The 19,834-nt window shown below is 42.7% G+C and overlaps 1 protein-coding gene across 5 annotated transcripts in view; it reads left to right on the plus strand.

The window, feature by feature from the left end:
• Window positions 1–886: 886 nt before the first annotated feature.
• The window catches only part of PTPRG (protein tyrosine phosphatase receptor type G), an 871,997-nt gene continuing 853,049 nt past the window's right edge, over window positions 887–19,834 (plus strand). For all 5 annotated transcript variants that reach the window (XM_060239418.1, XM_060239420.1, XM_060239419.1 and 2 more), the window contains exon 1: window positions 887–1,938. In XM_060239418.1, the coding sequence (XP_060095401.1) occupies window positions 1,854–1,938 (85 nt within the window). In that variant the 5' untranslated portion in view covers window positions 887–1,853. The remainder of the gene's footprint in view (window positions 1,939–19,834) is intronic.

Genomic DNA, 19,834 nt, shown 5'->3' on the forward strand with positions numbered 1-19,834 from the left:
GCTGTTTAGTAAAAACACGTCGCGCGATGCTCGGCTATTGTATTTCGCTCGTTAGAGAGGCCCCGGTGCTAAATGGATCGATATTGCTTTAAGCCCCCCTGCTGTCAGGAAATTGAAAAAATATGCAGCAGCCTGGTTGTTGTTGTTGTTGGGGTTTTTTTTGCAAAGGGGCTGGGAATGAATTCGCAGGTTTCTCCGCGCAGAAAGCAGTGTGTGTGCGCGCACTTGGGGATGGAGGCGTGGGGTTCATTGGCAGAAGATTAGGTATCCTATCCGCTAGCCTGTTGAGGGAAGCATGCACGGTTGCGATCGCACGTATCCCGCAGGGAGATGGGCGCATAGAAGCGTGGAACGGTTGCTGGTGCGCGCGTGCGTTTATTTCGACCTAAAGGACGTGCTAAATATATATATTTAGTGTGCGAATGAAAGAGGCAATTCGTGCAAGTACATGAGGTCCATGTGGATGCTCAGAGAGGTGTGCGGCGGGGTGGGGGAATACACGCGTGCAGGTGTGGGGGAGGGGGTATTTGAGCCCGCGTGAGACAGAAAGTTTGTGCAAAAGAACGAATCACGTATTCGGGTATCACCCCCCCGCCCCGGCAAAGAACCTCGGCGATGTGCGTTTGCAAATGCAACGTGCCTTGCACGTCCCAGCAAATCTGTGTACACGGAGCAATTAAAGGGAGAGATGAAGGAAGGAGCGTGGCTGGCTACTCTGCGTGGCGGCGTAGCACGCTTGTGTTCAGGAGGGGAGAGATGCTAGGAGCCTCTGAAGAAGCGCATCTTTTAAAAGGGGTATGCCGCGCATGTGTGTGTGTGAGAGAGAGAGCTTGTATCGCCAGCCTTTAAAGCGCGCGCCCCCTCTCCGGTTCTTTTCGCTACACCTCCGGCTGGCTGGCAGACAGAGAGACGGCGCGCGGGCGCTGCCGCTTTAAGAGCCTCGAGTGCGCGCCAAAGCCAGCCTTCTTTCTCCCCCCTCCCTTCCCGGTTTTCCCCCTCGCGCGCCCCCGCCGCTTCTCCCTCTCACTCTCCCTTCCGCTCCCGCTCCCTCTCCGCTTTAAAGTCTCAGCCAGGATCCAGGCTCACATGTTACTTCCTGTATGGAAGAATGGAAAGCTTCCAGCAGCTCCTGCCTGACTGTGCCTCGCCAGCTTTCCCCGGAGCCCCAACTTCGAGCAGCGGGATGGACTGAGAAGAGCTCTGGGCAGCCCCTGTTCGTTGCTGCGAAGCCTCAGTCGCCGGGGAGGAGAAGGGGATCCAGCCGCCGCCGCCGCTGCTCTTACTGCTGTTTGCGAGAATAATGCCTTTTCCCTTTGGCCTGGCGAGGAGATGCCCGCATGAAGAGGCGAGGGAAGTCCGAGCCTAGCCGAGGCGCTCTTTCTCCGCCCGTCCCCGGCGCTGCGTTTGCGGGCTAGAGAGAAGTTGGGACGAGATCTCGGCTCCCGAGTCCGCCCTCCTCTAGCCTTTTGCTCCGAGGCCTGGAGCGCGGGGCTTCTGCTGAACTCTGGGACTCTCTGCACACACAGGCAGCGATCCCGCGGACAAACTCGGGGCGCGAGAAGGGGGGGGGGAAGGGGAAGCTCTGCGCGCGCCGCTGGATGATTTGCCTCAGGCTTTGGGGGGGCCCGGCGTGGCTATTTGCGTTTTCCCTCTCTTTTCCCCCTCAAGAAATCTTTCTTTGTTTCTGACTGAAGAGCGGGCAATTGCAACTTTTGTAATCCTCGGCAAGTTGTTTTTGTGTCCCCCTCGCCCCTTTTTTTTAAAAAAAAGAAAATTCCTCGTCATTATTATCATTTTTTTAAACACACTTAAAGAGAACCCCTCCTTGCTTTTTTCGATGTGCGGCTTTGGACATGCGGAGGCTACTGCAACCGTGTTGCTGGATCTTTTTCTTGAAAATCACCATCTCCGTGCTCCATTACGTGGTGTGTTTCCCCGGTGAGTGGAGGAAATCTGAATGTGGGATGGATGAAGCTCGGGGGTGGGGGGAGATGAGCGCCGAGGAAGCCCAGAGAGCTCTTCCCACAACCCTCTCGGAGTGTCTTTGCTGGGCTTGGACGCGGCCAGGCAGGCAGCCACCGGTTGTGGTCGGTGGCCCCAGATAGCTCCGAGTCCGGAGAGGGAGAAAGATGTCCTTAACGTGTGTGTGTGAAATTCAACCCCAGTCTCACTCCTGAGGAAGGCGTGTGGTGAGGCTTGTGCGGGGGCTCCCGTCTTCTGAAGACAGCTTTTTGTCTTGCCTGAAGGGAAGCTTGGTTCCTGGAAAAGGCAAGAGGGTGCCTTATTTGGACTGGGTAATTCCGGGATGTCGCTTGTGGGAGGCTCGAGACTGGGAGGAACCCCCCCCCCCCTTAGCAATCTGAACAACTTCTGGCTGATCCGCACACACCTTCTTCTCTGCATCGCTCTCCAGCCCTCCTCAACCCGGCTGTCCTTTGTGGCAATCGAAGGGAGCTGAGCATCCCTCCTGCTGTGCTAACAGTGCCCTGCTGTGTTCCCATCCATCCATCCCTCTCTGAATGAGCAAATGTGATTGTTGCCGGCCAGCTCTGGTTCTCCCTTCAACCCTCTGTGTGTGTGAGAGAGAGAGAAACTAATAGGACTGGCACTGAAATGCCTTGTACTTTCTTCTCTTTCCTCACCTCAGCTTTGCCCTTTTAGCAGCCACATGTATTCCCCTCCCGAAAAAAGAGGCTTACCCTGGTTGGTGTCTAGCGGAATTACAGGACTGTGGAGAGGGGCAGAGAAGCCATACTTGGTTCCCATACTTGGTTTTTATTTCTTTCCCCATCCTTTTTTTGTAAAGAGAGAGAGGGTGGGGGAAGTGACTAGGAATCTCCCAGTCTTTCCCTCCCCCTGCTTGGAGATATCCTGGATTTGGCGCAGTGCTTCCCTAGGCAGAGCCTGGGCATCACAGGGTACGAATGCCAGCGGAGTATGTGTGTGTATGGGGAAGGGTGTTGAGCACCTCCCTACTCTATGCCGAAGGCTGTGTGTGCATAAGGCATGGCACTCCATCCATGTCCCCCTGGCTGGGGAATAAAACCTGCCACCCTTGGCAACAGCTAATATCTCTGTCTTTCTCACCCTTTCCCCCTTCTTCACCTGCAGCAGGTCTGCACACCTTTACCATAATAAGCTTGGGTAGTGTCACATTCTTGACCTTGCTGGGCAAGAATGTTATAGTGTGGGGGAAAGAGTGATTTTTGGAGAGTGAATGGGGAAACTAGCCCGTTGTTGGAGCAGTGGAAATGATGGAGTCTGCTTATCCTTGTCTCCTCATTCCTTGACAGTTCAGAAGAACTGGGCAAAGACATGCTCTCAGGTCACTGGGCATTTGCTTGAGTCTTCTGCTTCTCTGCATGTTGTGCTAATGGTGGGGAGAGGATCAGGGAAACCTGTGCTCGCCCCCTTCTTTGGCATTGGTTAAAGGCAAGATTCGCTAGGAGTTGCAGAAGACAGCAAACTTGCTCCTCCTTCACCTGCCACTGCCACCTTCATAAACTGAGCCTGGAGCTGAGGAAAGTTAAAAATGCCAGGGAAGGTTGGAGGAGGATTCTTTCTTGCTCCGTAGGGGTGTGTGTGTGTGTATATATGTTCGCCCCCCCCCCCAATCAGTAACATATATAGACCAATAGAGGCACTGCTGAGCTTCTGGCTTTTCTGTGTTGTGTTCAGTGTTATGTCCCTAAAGTCCCCCAACATATGCACACAGATCTCTGGATAAAAGTCGATACTTACAGTTAACTCATCCCTCTATTGTAGAAAAGCTGGCATTTATCATCTACTCTAAAAAAAATAGCACAATATTAGCCTTGAAGCTGTAAAAGATGAGTATTTTAGAATCTTAACTATGTTCTGGTAACAGAAAACATTAGAACACCATAAATATAATTCCTGAGGAAAAAACCTTGTTTCTAACCTATTTCTTCTGTGGGCAGAGTGTGTGTGTGGAGGTTGGGAATATCTGCCATAGTTGCCTGAAGAAAACCTATACAGTCTGGTCTGCATGGTACCTGACTGTTAATTATTGTGTATTCACATTTGTATTTTTTAAAAAGCTTGCCTGTATTTTTTAGGCAAGTACAAGGACAGAGAAATGGAAGTCCTTTACAGCCCTATGTATGTAAGAAGATTTGCTCCCTAGTAAATGACTTTTGTGCTCTTAGGTCCTCCTCCCCTTTCTAAAGTACAAATTCAGCTAAGCTACATACTTAGGTACACTTTCTGTCTCCCCCCCATGTGTCTTCCATTACTGACTCCTTAATGTGCAACTTGTTCTTCCTGCTGTAGTTTGTTTTATTAGGCTTTTAATAATTTTTATTAGCCGTTCTTTATAGCGATGATTAAAAGTGGAAAGTTTTGTGACATTGACCTTTTTGGTGCCATTTTTATCCCAGATCACTTTATGGGTTGAAATAAAAAGTTGAGACGTGGGGGAAGAGATTTTTAAAAACTTCAAACTGGCATCCACACAAATAGTTCTGTCTGAACTGGTCTCCTTTTTCAGTAGATCCTTCCAATGTAGAAGTGATTTCAAGGGTTTTTTTTAAATTCTGGAGAAAGGGAGAGGGGTTAAAACCACTGTTTAAAATTCTGCAGTTCTTGAGGAGAAACATTTATCTTCTTTGTATTGATTTCTTCTCCATTTCATTCCTCCAAGCGAAGCCTTTCATTCTGATTCTGATATATATTGTACAGTAATTACATCTTGAAGGCAGACTGTGGGGAGTCCTTCAAGCAAACAAGCACTGATGTAAGTTTAATACGACACTATTGTAAAAGTTGTGGATTTATTTTGGGTGGAATTTAGACTTGATAAGACATTCCTGTCTGTTCTCCTTGTGTTTGTGCAAGGGCTGGCTTGGATGATGTACTCTTGGATTTTTAAACTAATGTGCAAAAAAAGGAATCTTGTAGGGAAGGCGCCTTACACTGGTGGATCACATGAAGCACAATCCAGAATGCTGGTTCTTTAAATCCCTAATGTGTTGAGGCAAGAACACTTGAATGACTGCAAGAATCACTTGAATGTCCAACCAGCCAGTTAAGGTCTACATCATGAACCCTGCTCTCCATGCCCTCAGGTGACATGGGAGGCAACCAGAGATGGGACTTTGTCAGTAGTACCATCTTTCTTATGGAATGCCCTTCTCCTTGAGTCTCATCTGGCACCTACTCTGCTGTCTTTTAGGTACCAGGCCAAATCTCATTTCTGTTTACCCAAACTTTTAATTAGGGAAACACCATTTTTATAGTACTTTTATCGGTTAAAATCCAGATTTAAAAGCCCAGCTAAAACATAAAACACGGAGTTAAAATGAATTTAATAACACTTTTATTATACTTAATGCTCTCTCAGACAGATTCCCCGGAGACAATGTAAAAAAAATCTAATAAATGGACATTTAGAAGGTTCCGAGTTTAAGAAGTGGCACTTCCAAGTAGTAGGCTGTGTCTCAGACCTTTGAAAGCTTCTACCACTCAGAGTATATAGTAGCAGCTTCAATGGTCCAGTGGTGTAACTCTTTATAAAGTAGCTTTGTATATTGGTGCTCTGTTTCTTTAAAAGCAGAGATTGCAGACTTTAGGACAGGTGAATACTAAGAATAAGCTGGAATACTAAAATAAACTGGATCTTCTTGCTTAGTGGCAAGGTGCCCTTCTTCCTCTGGTGAGTAAACTGATCCTCACCCTTCTCCTGCCATGACCTGGGTAGCCCAGACTAGCCCAATCTTATCAGATCTTGGAAGTTAAGCAGGGTCAGTCCTGGTCAGTTCTTGGATGGGTTGTAATGTTGAGGCAGGCAATGGGAAATCACCTTCAAATGTCTCTTGCCTTGAAAACACTATGGGGTCACCATAAGTCGGCTGTACCTTGATGGTACTTTCCACTACCCCCTTTCTCCTAAGCTTGAAACTGGGGAAGAGGTCAGAGGATTGTCTTAGCAATTGTGATGTGCTTTCAAAGAAGGCATACCCCAGAGTTTGCCATTTGATATTATCACCATCTTTTGTCCTACTTCACATTTTATACAAAGTGATCCCTAATGTGCTCCCACCAGAGCACAGTGGAAAAGGCTGATCAGTCATAATTATAGTGCAGTAATAGCTATTTTTGTATTTCGACCATGCATGTGAGAAAGCCAGGAGTACATGGTAATGGTCATTCTGAAAGCAAGACTTGGATATCTTGGAGCTTTTCTCCTTGGGAGGAAATGATATGTATGGAGCTTTTTGTCCTTGGGAGGAAGTTATATGTATGGTGAGTTCACAAACTGAACAAAAGTTGCACAAAACTTTATCTTGCTCAGCGAAACATGTCCATGTGCTGGTAAGATGTTCTGGAGTGCAGCCATTGGCAACTGTACAGACTGAATAGGTCAGAATGTTTGGAAAGGACTTTGAGCTTGTAAGACTCATAAATAATCAGTTGCCGCTGATGAGTAAGCATTGACACCAGACAACCCACATAGAGAAGGTTTACAAAACTTCATTCTCCATGTTAGACAGATGAAGCTGCCTTATACTGAATCAGAACACCAGTCCATCAAGGTCAGTATTATCTATTAAGACTGGCAGGAGCTGTCTAGGTTCTTAGGCAGAGATCTTTCACATCACCTGCTAGCTGGCCCTTTTCATTGAAGATGCCAGGGATTGAACTTGGGACCTTCTGCATGCCAAGCAGTTTCCATGGTGCCTTGGCTGCTTGCTGCTCATCTCCCATCCTTAAAGAACAAAGGCAGATGTGGGGTGCATTCACACACTCAAAATAACATGCTTTGCAACTGGATTTTTACTGTGTAAGAATGGCAAAATCCACTTGCAAACAATCACTATTTGAAAGCATCCATGGACTTGCAAGCTCATAGAAAAAATGAAAGTGGCCTGTTTTATTTTCAGGGTGAAAATATGGCAAATGTTTGTCCACTATTCAGATGCCTAAATGTGTTGCACTGACAGAATATTCACAACATATTATCTCTTTTTTAATACCTGTGGTAATCTTTTTTCTTAGAATTCTCTCCCCCCGTCCCACTTGATCCTTTTTTAATTTTTTTAAAAAGTTTTGCATTTATGGAGATACACACACATATATGGAGAAAAGTAGGTCATAATATGTGTGTATTTGAAATTTTTGGGTGTGGGGAAATATCTGCAGTGCCATTGAGCTTGCAAGATTAACCTTTTTGTAAAGGAACACAGACAACTTGCCATGCACTCTCAGTCTATATTGAACTTGACTGATGGTGCTCCTCCTTAACTTGTAATTAAAGATTACAGTTCAACAAACCATATGTCATGAAACCTATTTTGCTTTGAGTTAACACTTTCCTTCATGTTGAAGGTACAGTACCCATATAGCTAAAAAATGATTTGTCATCCCTGGATGACTTCATTGTGAGTGTTCCTTTTATTTGGGTGGATGTATTTATATATTTGAAAATTTTTATGCTGCCTCTCCATGAATCTGTTTGAGGAGGCTTACAAAATAATAAAAAACAAAATATTAAAATATATTAATTTCCAGCATTAGAGGGGGGGAACATCACCATAACCTTCATTTCCATGTGAATTCTCAAGTTTTGCATAAACTCAATTTTATGCTGGATTGAGTCTCACACATAGGGATTTAAAATACTGTTGTCAAGGGTATGTTTTAACTACTTCATAACTTTTCTCATGGGTTGCTGTAGAACACAACGTATGTTCCAGAAGTGTATGTGTTTTAATTAGATAAGTTCTGTCAGGGCAAGGTTTACATTTATAATTATACTTTTTAAAGGCATAATTTTTGCATCTTCATGTTTCTGTTCACAATCTATCTTAAGTTTGCATTTTTTTTTACTCCTTGTTAAGTATTCATAAATTTACTTGTATGTTAGGCTTTCCCCCCACCTCTGTGTCTGTGTTGCTTTTACCATCTTTCAGAAAATATGGAGTGTACAGGAGAGGGCCCTCCAAGCCTTGAGTTAGTCCTATGGCTTCATGGAGATAACACTACTCTCATTTTAATGGTGGCTTTACTTTTAAATGGCTCCCTCCTACCCCATAGACTTTATACATTGGAAAGTGTCTAATGAAGTCTTTGCAGATTAAGAATGTCAAATGTCTCATCTCTTTCCCAGGCAGTGGCAGATGAGCAGACTGGCAGGCTTCAGAGAAAAAAGCTGAGGGGAGAGTTTCTCGCTATCTACTAGCAGGTTTATAGAAGCTGGTTTTACATTTAATGATTCCAAGCTTCTGAAACGTTCAAGGTATTGGGAGCTATATATCTTGACACATGCAGTGGGTTTATTTGAGGAGGGGAAGGTGAGGGTTGAAGATTCCAGCACATCTGAAAGCAGAATGACACTACTTGATGTTTCAAGAGATCAGGATACGGAGGTCAGGATGCGGAGCTGGTGGCAGAGTTCTGGGCTGTGTTCAGATATCACAGTAAACAGGCTTGTGCAACAAATTTTACATGGTCTACATAAATCTTGGATAGTCAATCTTGTTTCCTTCTACCATGCCCCACCCCCCAAGGGCCACTGCAGTTGGTTTGTGAATTCAGACATTGCAACAAACCACAGTGGATACAAACTGTGACTAACAAACTCTAGTTTGAAATCCCAGTTTGTTGCCAACTGGCAAACCCTTTTTTAAACACTTGGTCTCTGAAGTTTGATCAAATTAGCATCTGTTGCATTGTCTCAGTGCAGTCTTTCTGTTACAGGATCATTCACGTAGAATTATCTTTAAATATACCATGTTAATAGTTTCTTTAGCAGTAGGGGGAGAGGGAGGAAAGTTTTGCACTTTCCCTTTCTTTTGTTTGGTATACTTTCAATTAATTAATTAATTAATTAAATTCCATTAATTAAATTCCATATATATATATATATATACTGTGCCTTACCCCACAAGTGGGCTCAGGGTGGCTCACAACATATAGTAAATCAAGAAACAGCAATTCATAAAAACATGACAGACACATAAATGAAAAGATGGCAGCATAATGGTTCTAACTACAGTGATGTCAGAGAGGGCACATTTCTCTCGAGCCTAGATCAGCTGGTGCTGGCACCAGTTGGTATCAAGACTGACTTAGGAGGATGGTGCAAGTGAAGCAGGTTGGTCAAATTGAGCAGGGAAGGCTGTTGTTATTTGGACATCTGCTAGGCCAGAACAGCTCTGTTTTGAAGGTCCTGAGGAATTGTAATAAATCCCATAGGGCCCTGATCTCAATTGGGAGCGTGTTTCACCAGCCAGGAGGCATGCACGTCCTTCAGGCCAGGGAGTACCAAGTGATGCTGTTTGGAAGAGTGCAAGGCTCTTCGGGGCATGTACGGGGAGAGATGGTCCCATAGATATGCTGGCCTTTGGTTTCAAACAATTAGCTGGGGGCAAATAACTTTCTTTGTGTTGAATGGGCATTATTTTTTTCTTGGGCTTTTGATGTTCTTGATTAAATATTTGTCTGGAGCAAATAAAATGCTGAGCAAGTTGTGAAGTCCCCTGGGAGGCAAAAAATTAGCACCAGTGAGCTTCTTTTTCATTGCCTGCTAAACTTCAGAAATGCTTAACAGGTCTTCAGATGTTTGGTCCCATGAGTAGGACTAGATTTTTTTTTAGGTTTCCATATACGTTTTTAATCTAACTCCCTCATTTTGTTCAAAAATTGCACATTTTGTGGTCTCCTGTGCTCAATAATAAGGGAGGGGGAATAAGTTTTAAGACTCCTCATGTTGTGATCAAAGTCCCACTTAGTTTTCAGATGTCTTTTGGAAATCATATTAGTTCTGATTTAAGTGTGCTATGGCTACGTTGAAAGGGCTGCAAAGTACTTGTCTGAACTATATCTCGGTAAAATACACACATATACAGATAAAAAACATTTCAGGCATTTGATCATTTCATGTGCCTAGTAATGCTGTAAGTATCCTGCTGACTTTTTAAGGCCATTGACTTCCACAGTCGGCAGGATTTATGTGGGTAGGCATATAGTAAGGGCTTGGTTAAAACATCCTCCCTGCAAGAGGTTAATGGGGGGAGAGGCCTTCCCCATTGGGGTCCAGCACTACTAAAACTTCCTCCCCAAAGGAATCTGAATTCTTAGTCTTGTGCAGTGTTATTCAGTCCATGTTTTCTCTGAAGTTTTGCTGTGTTCAATGAGACTTACTTCCCAGTAAGAATGCATAAGATTTGTGCTTCAGAAGACTTTCTTTTATAAGAAGCCTTTTGGGTGAATTTGTGTGTTTAAATTTAAAACAATGTATTTCTCTCAAGTGAGTTAACTTTTATTTTAGCTATTGAAATTATTGTTCTATATCGTGTAAGAGTTGACACTTGTGTACGTGTAATTTAAAGAACTAATGTGTGGGGTTTTTTATGACCAGAGAATTACAGGCAGCTGTACTAGAAATGCACTGACAAAGATGGATCAGGCTATCCCAATCTCGTTGGATCTTGGAAGCTAAATGGGTATTTGGATGGGAGACCATCAAGGAAGTCCATGGTTGCTGTGCAGAGGCAGGCAATGACAAATCCCCTCAACATCTCTTGCCTTGAAAACCCTTACAATAAGTCAGCTGTGACTTGACAGCAGTTTCCACCATTGAACTGAGAGCCAGTATGGTGTAACGGTTAAGAGTGGCAGATTTTAATCTGGAGAACTGGGTTCAATTCCGCACTCCTCCACATGAAGCCAGCTGGGTGACTTTGGGTCAGTCACAGCTCTTTCAGCCCCCCTAATAAGTCTAACTCACCATATAGTGGTGCATAACACTAAGAGTTAGTACTTTAGCCAGACAATCTTAGGATCTTCTGACTATACCACGCACAATGCCATTTTGTTGTTCAGTTGCACAGTTGAGTCCCACTCTTTGCGACCCCATGGACAAAGTCACGCCAGGCCCTCCAAACTAGAGAGCCAGTTTGGTGTAGTGGTTAAGTGTGCGGACTCTTTATCTGGGAAAACCAGGTTTGATTCCCCACTCCTCCACTTGCACCTGCTGGCATGGCCTTGGGTCAGCATAGCTCTGGCAGAGGTTGTCCTTGAAAGGGCAGCTGCTGTGAGAGTCCTCTCAGACCCACCCACCTCACAGGGTGTCTGTTGTGGGGAAGGGATATAAAGGAGATTGTGAGCCTCTCAGACTCTTGAGTGGAGGGCAGAATATAAATCCAATGTCGTCGTCTTCTTTTCCACCACCCTTCGGTCTGCTCAAATTCATGTTCGTTACATCAGTAACGCTGTCCAGCCATCTCATCTTTTGCCATCCCTTCTTCTTTTGCCTGCTTTCTTTCCCAGCATCAGGATCTTCTCCAGGGAGTGCTCCCTTCTCATGTGGTGGCCAAAGTATTTGAGCTTCAGCATCTGACTTTCCAGGGAACAGTCTGGGTTGATTTTCCTTAGGACTGACTGATTTGATCTTCTTGCAGTCCAAGGAACTCTCAAGATTCTTCTCCAGCACCAGAGCTCAAAAGCGTCTATTCTTCTGCGCTCGGCCTTCCTTATAGTCCAGCTCTCACAGCCATACATTACTACTGGGAACACCATCACTTTGACTATATGGACTTTTGTTGGCATATAATGCTATACAATACTAATAATAATATTACCACTGAACTAGAAATCTGGTGGCATCTAAGAGCTTGATGTAGCATTCTAGCCCTAATACAAACAATCTGAAATGCAGGTGGTCTTGCTGGCCCACTACATAAAAACATGCAAAAGAAGTAACAGAGCAGTTTCCTTTGAGGACCAACTAAAATGTCACAATATAGTGAGCAAATCTTAGAGTTCATTGGATCTCTTCTTCAGACTAATAAGAAGTGTGTTTGTGTTTGCATGCATGAAGGTAGGAAGAGGTCTTGCAATGCATGACAGGGGAAGAGTTAGTGAGGGAATGTTATGCTGTGCTAGGTGAAGCATAACTGTGCTAGGTGTAAACCCCACCCCCCAATATATCTGTTCCCAATTGTAGTTGAAACACAGTGGTCTTTTCTAAGGCAGACAAAAAGAAACATGGGGATCTTCATGTTTGCAGTGCTGAGGAATACCAAAAGAAAAATGCTGTCTAGGAGAGAAATCCTAGAAATAGATGACAGTGACCTTGACTGTGAAAGTGCAGTGGGCATGTGCCCTCCAATTGCTCATTAACATTACCTAATTCTTTGGCTACATTCAGACATCACAACAAACCCCTCTTTGTCTACACTGGGTGCAATTGTATTGTGCTTGCAAGATCTCTCTCCTCTGTCATAAAACACAACTGAAAGCTCCTTGGTTTTGGAAACCTTGAATTTCAGACTCCACATATACCATGATGTCTGAATGCATGTGCCCAGTCATGACGGAGTTTGCTTCCACCTGTAAACAGAGATTTTGACCACATTTTATGCAGGGACTGTAGGAGCATGGGAGTTAATAGAGGCTTTCTGTGAAGTCTGAATGCAGCCTTTCCCTAGGGCACCACCTAAAGTTAATCTCCAGTGTCGCTACACCTCAGACTGTGGTTCTTCTTCGCTTTGCTCTATGCCTTGCAAAGGACTTGCTGCATGTTCCAATTAGTGGCAGAGACAGAGGAAAAAGCTTTATATGCGTGGGTGAGGCACATAAAAATGTCAAGTGTGAATTTGACAAATAAGTGTCTGAAAATATAATTTTTGCTCCCTGAAACACATTAAAAGTTGCATAAAGAGTTTAAAATGTTACCTGGAAGCTAACCCCCCCCCCTTTCAGTGTGCTTTTAACTTTAAAATGCAAAAGATACTGGTGGACTAAAGATACATGGAAAGGAACAATAAAATGGATTGATTTCCAAAATGAGGCAAAACAAGAATAAAGGGGTGCCTTATCCCCCTCCTTTTAAAAAACATGTTCAGGCACAATATCAGCTAGGGTTTTGCACTAGAGTATGATAGATTCTTTCCTACATATCAGTGGTGGTATTCTGTTTTTAAGACCTGGGAGTAAGTTGTGAGGGCATGAGAGGAACTGGCATAATATCAGTTACATGACAGGAAGAGGAAGGGCCCTGCCAGTGCTTCAAAAGGAATCTGATCCATTACTGAGTGACCTCTCTTCACTATTGCCCTGTTCTTTTCAGGAGGTGGGATGTGTGACACTATTGTTCTCTCCACAGTCCCACTAGCAGTAGCTCTGCTGAAAAGCTGCAAAAGATGGTGGCTCTATGACACACCTAAATCCTGATTCATGATAGCACTGCCACAGAGAATGCATTTGCCTGTGTAATGGATTTAAATGGCCCTCTGCTACAATGTCAGACACACGGTCTGACCTTAAATATGGCATTTCTTCAGCATCCATCACTGGTATTTCCACTTGGATCTTATGTGTGCTTGGTTTTTTTAGAGAACTTATGTGACAGTTTTAAAGCCTTCATTAAAAAAAACAAAAAGATAAAACAGACTGAGATGGTCAAGATTCTGCTCAGATGACTCGATTCCAGATTGGCTGTCGTATGCTCTGATCAACTGAGTATGCAGTAGTTGTTTATGTAAACTCACTAAGCTAAAAGATGTTGTAATAAAATTGGCCTTTAATATGCTGAAGCCCATTATGGGAGGAATTATGGGTGACTCTAATTTCTGTTTGCTTTAAGTTACAATTTTCAGTTTATTATGGAGAAATATATTATTAATTGCTGCTATGTTCGCACCAAGCTGTGATTCTTTATGGTTATGTATTCCTGCTCAAACTTTTTTTAGGCAAGGTTTAATTAGACAGTGTTTGATAATGGCTAGCTTTAACTTTTTTTGCAGAGTTGCAGATCTTGAGTTATGAATGCTCACTACTATTTGACTTTACTATTTGATGCTTAAATTGTAAATGAATATTTCTCTTTAGTATCTTGTGTTTTTAAATATAATTTATCACCTAGGAGTGCAAGAGATGTAATAATAGATAGAGTATATAAAAACTTCAGCTAGAGAAACCATTTTGGATTAGAATGTTCTAATCCTAAATAAATGGAAATAAAGCCCATTTATTTTGACTGGCTTAATTTGAGCAATATATTCAGGATTGGGATGTAAGTTGTCTGTTATTTTAGGCATGGTAGTAGTAGGCCTTGACCTGGATAGTCCAGGCTAACCTGATCTGATCAGATCTCGGAAGCTAAGCAGGGTCAACCCTGGCTGGTATTTGGATGGGAGACCACCAAGAAAGTCCAGGGTTGTTACACAGAGGAAGGCAATGGCAAACTCTGAAGGTCTCTTGTCTTGAAAACCTTACGGGGTTGCCATGAGTTGGCTGTGACTGTATGACAAAAAAAAAAAGAGCAGTAGAAGGAGCAGTATGCTTCACAAATGAGGGAAATGTTTGTGTATTCATTTATAGGGGGTGCATTGTCCAGTCAAGAGCTGGAATTAATCCAAGACGATTTTCATGTTGCCCTTCCTGAAGTCTCCTTAATGTAGCTTAATTAGCTACTTGTGCTTAAAATTAGGGCTGCAAATTTTAGTCTATTTATTGGATAGGTTCATCGATTTAAAGAGCACTTGACTCTAAACTGCTCCTGATTAATTGGGCAGGGATGTTTTTTAAAAAGCATTTTTAGGACAAGTGATTAAAGATCCTGTGGGGATATAAGCACCATCTTAAGAAGAATTGTCCTTCCACCTATTTACAACAGGGCTACCTTTTCTAAGATGAAACAGATGTATTTTGCTATAATAATGAAAATCACCTGTGTTGATCACTAAAACAACAAAGCCAGGCCAACCGTAGAAATGAAAAGGCAGAGAATGTATGGTTTGGTAAATTAACCTGAAGAAATTTTTTAAAATGTTCCAATGAACAGAGCACATTACAGGAGGTATAGAACAGGGGTTGCCAAACTTACTTAACGTAATAGCCACATAGAATAAATGTCAGATGTTTGAGAGCTGCAAGATGAACAAATATCACACACCTTTATTGAAACTATTAATACTTCCTTTGCAAAGAAGGAAACATATTCACATATGCACTTTTACAACATGACCATGCTAGAAGGAGACTTAAAAAAAATAAAAGTGGGAATAACAGTCCTCATAAAGCCAGCATAGGGAGAGGTTAAGGAATTATTTTTTGGCACCAGTGGGAGAAGGAAACACACATGTACCATATAAACCACTGACCACCGTTTACATCATTATGCATCTCTCTGCCTTGGCCCAAAGGTTAGTAAATACAGCTCCTACAAAAGCTATGAAACTAAGGGGGAACCTGCACCGCTCTTAATTCCATCTCTCCTTCCAGTGGCTCCCTCAGCTCTTACACTCTCTTTCCATGGTCTAGGTTTCCAGGAGACCTCTGTGGTGGAAGAGAGGAGCTTGCAAGCCTGCCTATTTCCCCCTTCTTCCCCACTTCAAACATGGTGGAAATAGTTACCTACCTATGGGTCAGCACAGAGAGGCTGACTGAGGTCCCAATGCTAAGCAAGCTTACTTGAGAGTAAACCTGCATTAAGTTCCTTCTCAGCCTCTGAGAACCTTATAAGAAGTGTGAAAGAGCCACATGTGGCTCCTGAGCTACCGTTTGGCCACTCCTGGTATGGAATGTTCAGAGCAGTTCCTCAGGGGTGGTGGTGGTGGGGGGGAGAAAATGGAAATCCTCACAGACCTCGATTTTTGTGTTCTGAAAAAAATGTGCTTTATTTTTAAGGCAAGTATGCAAATTGAATTAAAGTTCATACAAAGAGGTGAAGATTCTTTTAAGGGTGTGGTAGCTCTAATTAAATCAAAGTGGCTGTGTGAGAAAAGCCCTTCAAAACAGCAATTGGCAAAGAGCATACAAATACCTTTGCAGTATATACTTTTGAATTGGGGGGAGGGAGAAGGGACTATTGTGCTGTGTTCTGTATGAACATAAAGACTAGGGACAGACTCTGCTCTTATGGGCTTTATATGTTTGACTACAGAGCATAATTTGCATGATTTATGAGTGGGTGGGCATAGGAAGAAACAAGAAAAGAGAATCTGGTAGATGGTTGGCACTTCTGGTTGCTTTGGAAAAAATCGAATTATGCAATACTTAATGACTGGAATAGGCTTGGAGCTATTTGGGCTCCAAGTGGAAGTCTTGAGTCCAAATCTGGATATTACATAATAGTTTGCACGTATATGCTGTTGTTGGAGAAAACATTACTCAACATGCTTACCAAATTGGAGTATCTGAGTTCTTAAGCATCAAGCAATTGGAATGATGGACCATTTCATAGAATTAGGAAGTTGGCTGCAGCATCCACCTGACATCTCAATTGTGCCTGGTGCTGCAGGGTTTTTTTTTTTTTGCATACATGTGACAGTCAGTGCTGGAGAGAGGGAGTAGTGTTTATATTTGTATGCTCTCTGCCAGTTGCTGTTTTAAAGGGCTTTTCATTGCTAGTGTGGAAACTTATGCAAGGAATTCTATGGTGTTCAGAGGCTTTCATATTTAGACTGGCAAAGCTGCTTTGAGAAAATCCTTTTCTATGCTTGCAGATCCTTAATGAAGGAGACCTTGAGCCAAGATTAGATTTGCGGGTATTTAAGAAGCAAAATGCTGGGTATTATTTAGTCATGTGGCAGCTGTGGGTGCATCTTTGTTTCCTCCATGTACCCCATTTTTCATGAAGAGCATGCCTGTCTATTTCACAGAATGCTTGAAAAACCCTCCTATCAAGTTTGTTGATTCTGGCAACTAAGTCGAAAGCTATCTTGTCTTCTCATGAAAGCAGAATGGACATTTATATAAATCCTTTTTTTCACTTTTTGGAGAGGAAGAGATGCTGATACAATTCCTCTTGCCTCTTATTGACATAGGAGATTATAGTGTGGCCATACACAATAAGATTTTGTTAACAGTCGGATTATCTGGCTTTTTAGTATTGGCGGGGGGCATTCTTAGTCTTGCTGTAGGGTGAATTGCTGTAGAATTACCTTCAGTTTTATCTGAAGATCATTTTCCTCCTTAAAGAAGGGTTGTTTTTTATTATTTAGAAGGCATACAAGGGTATGCATGGGCTGGAAAGGTTCAGGTAAAACATGCTTAGATGGTTCCATAGTGCTTGCATGAGTGGAAGCATTTAGTCTCATGCAAGGTACCACTTTTTGCACTTAATACCACTTTTTGCACTTGCTCCTAATAATGCACCACATTAAGCTCTATATTCCATCACAGCTATTATGATTTTAAGCATACCAGCAATGTACTTATGAAATTTTAGAAGTGCACAATTCTAACCTGAAGATTTGCTTTTTAACTATGATTTTTTGAATATAAATTTTATATTGTAGTGGCCAACGATCACATGCAATAAAACTATTACCTGTACCTGTTCAGAGAGAAGAAATTTGCTGATTTGCTCTCTCAAACTGCAGCTTCTCATGCACCCCATAAAGCTGCTCCATAGGGTCAGTTGACCCACTGAAATGAGGGTGCAATGGGGCTTGCAGTTAGCAAGGAGCATAGTGCCTTACCCCATCCCACAAGTGACTCTACTTGAGTAGAAGTTTAGATTAAAGGTGCAGACACTGGTGTGGGGAGCATTTTTGTTCAGTGTGTTTTGTTGGAGCTGAACATCCATCTGTCTGTCTGTCTATCTTTCACTAAGTGTGATCTTACAAAAATCTTTCATGCTTTCTCTGTACTTTTGATTATGTGCCTCTGGGCTTTAAGATGTTGCCACTGAAGTGTGGAAAGAAGTGATTGGGACATGGTTTTGAGTCTCTTTGCAGTAACCTATGAATTGTGCCATTTTAGTTCCCATCAAAAGTATGATCACCAAAAGTATGATCTGTAGCCTGGACTCTACCATGATGTATTAATTTCCTTGGTAGATTGCAGACTGATTTTTTTGTTTTTCATGATGAAAAGGCCATGTTGGAACAGTTTTAGAATATTTTGCTAATGATTAAGGAGAGAATCCAATGGCAGAGAGAGATGAATTTTAAATATTTCATACATGCTTTAAAAAAACACACCTATAACCTGAACATGCCTGTTGATAGCTGTTGCATCATATTTTAATTGGTGAGAATGGTGAATGGTGTGCTCCAGTTCTAAAATTAGTTGTTTATTTTTCCTTTCTTCTATGCCCAAGGGTCTTGCATCAGATTGTAAGGAATAGGTAGCTCTGTTTGTATTCCACTGTAATACTTTTTCAGATTCTTTAGCTATTTAAATAAGTGTTAAGTGTATGGGCTCAGTGACAGCATTTTTAGAAACTGTGATTTGGCTTTAAATTGTTTCTTACTACATTGTTTATGCACAGTATAAGTGTTCTTTTATTTACTGTGAATAAATTCACTGTTAACTTTATAAAATCCTGCTTGTAAAATGTGTGATCCTGTAATGTTCTTTATTGTATCTGTCTTTTGGGGTCTCTGTGTTGGAAGACTATAATTTGTTAGTTTTGCATTAAATGTAGGAGAAACCCCCCCTCCAACTTTCTAAGCATGGGTTCCATAAGTAAGCAAAGCAAAGTCCTGTATATTCTGAACATGTTTTAATTTTGGAAATCCCAAGTAAGTCTATTAGATATTTAGAGTTTTTCAAGTGAATTCTGTTGTTTGTTTTGGTAGATTGCCCTTCAAAGGTTCCCCCTTCACATGTGTTCCCTGTGGAAATTTGATCTGTTTGCAGCATTGGCAAATTCTCCTGGCCCAGGGTCTATTATTTCCAAATAATATAAAGTTGGCTTTTGTTTTAATTGTAGAACTGGTCTTGCTACTAGATACAAACAGGGATCTGTAAGCATTTTCCGGAAGACAAGAGTGCCAGTGCTGCTCTTCCATATAAGATCCATTGCTATGAATGGGAGCTTCACTAGGTAGCACTTATTAGTATTTATTGGACTTTTGTAGGAGACCTACTGAAAAATTGTGCTGCCTTCCTTGAAGAAGGAGACAAAGAAGAGTTTGTTTTTATGACCCACTTTTCTCTACCCTAAGGAGTCAAGGCTTCCCAATCCCCTGGTCCCAACAGGGGATCCCCTGGTTTTCCAGGCTCCACCCTGCCCCCAGCCAGCTGACTGGCAGCCCAACCCCCACAACCACCATATACTCTTAGATCTCTGCAGGTTTAGAAACCTGCAAACACCTTGTGTTTTAAAATGTGTGTGTGTGCCTTTAAATTTGAGCAGGAAGTGAAAGCTGCTTCAGAAGAGGCCAGCAGCAGAGCCACGTGAGGGGGGGTGAGCTTAGTCCCTCTGCTCACTTTGCTTTCATTTTAGACGTCTTTGTATAGGAACCAGAGCCAGTAAGTGTGTGTGTGTGAGAGAGAGAGAGATAGCACAGTCTCTGTGCTTGTTTTGGATTCGTTTCAGATGTCTTTGTACAATAATCTGTTCATAGGATGGAGGAAAACTCCACCTCTCTCTCTTTTCACTTGCCTGTGTTAGTCTGAAGAAGTTGGTTGGAAATACAGCAGCTCCTCTGTGTAAAGCCCCAGTGAGATCACAAAAGTGCTTGCAAACTCTGTCTATTTTGGCTGCTTTATTAGTGTGTGTTCACTTTCATTTACTGGAATTTCAGCTGTTGGGGGGGGACAAGGAAATGAAGACTATTCAGGGGAATTGCACTGCTATATTTTTATTTTATTTTTAGGGAATGGGAAAGTCTCCTGGCTCCACCCCCAAAGTCCCCAGGTATTTTCTGAGTTGGCAGCCTTAAAGGAGACTCAAAGTGGCCTATAATCCTCTCCCTTCCTCCGGCCACAACAGCCACCTTGTGAGGTAGGTGGGGCTTAGAGAGTTCTAAGAAAATTGTGACTGGCTCAAGGTCAACCAGGAGGCTTCATGTGGAGGAGTGGGGAATCAAACCCAGTTCTCTAGATTAGAGTCTGCTGCTCTTAACCATTACAC

The sequence above is a fragment of the Heteronotia binoei genome, chromosome 5, assembly GCF_032191835.1.
Source record: "Heteronotia binoei isolate CCM8104 ecotype False Entrance Well chromosome 5, APGP_CSIRO_Hbin_v1, whole genome shotgun sequence".
In the NCBI taxonomy this organism is placed as follows: Eukaryota; Metazoa; Chordata; class Lepidosauria; order Squamata; family Gekkonidae; genus Heteronotia; species Heteronotia binoei.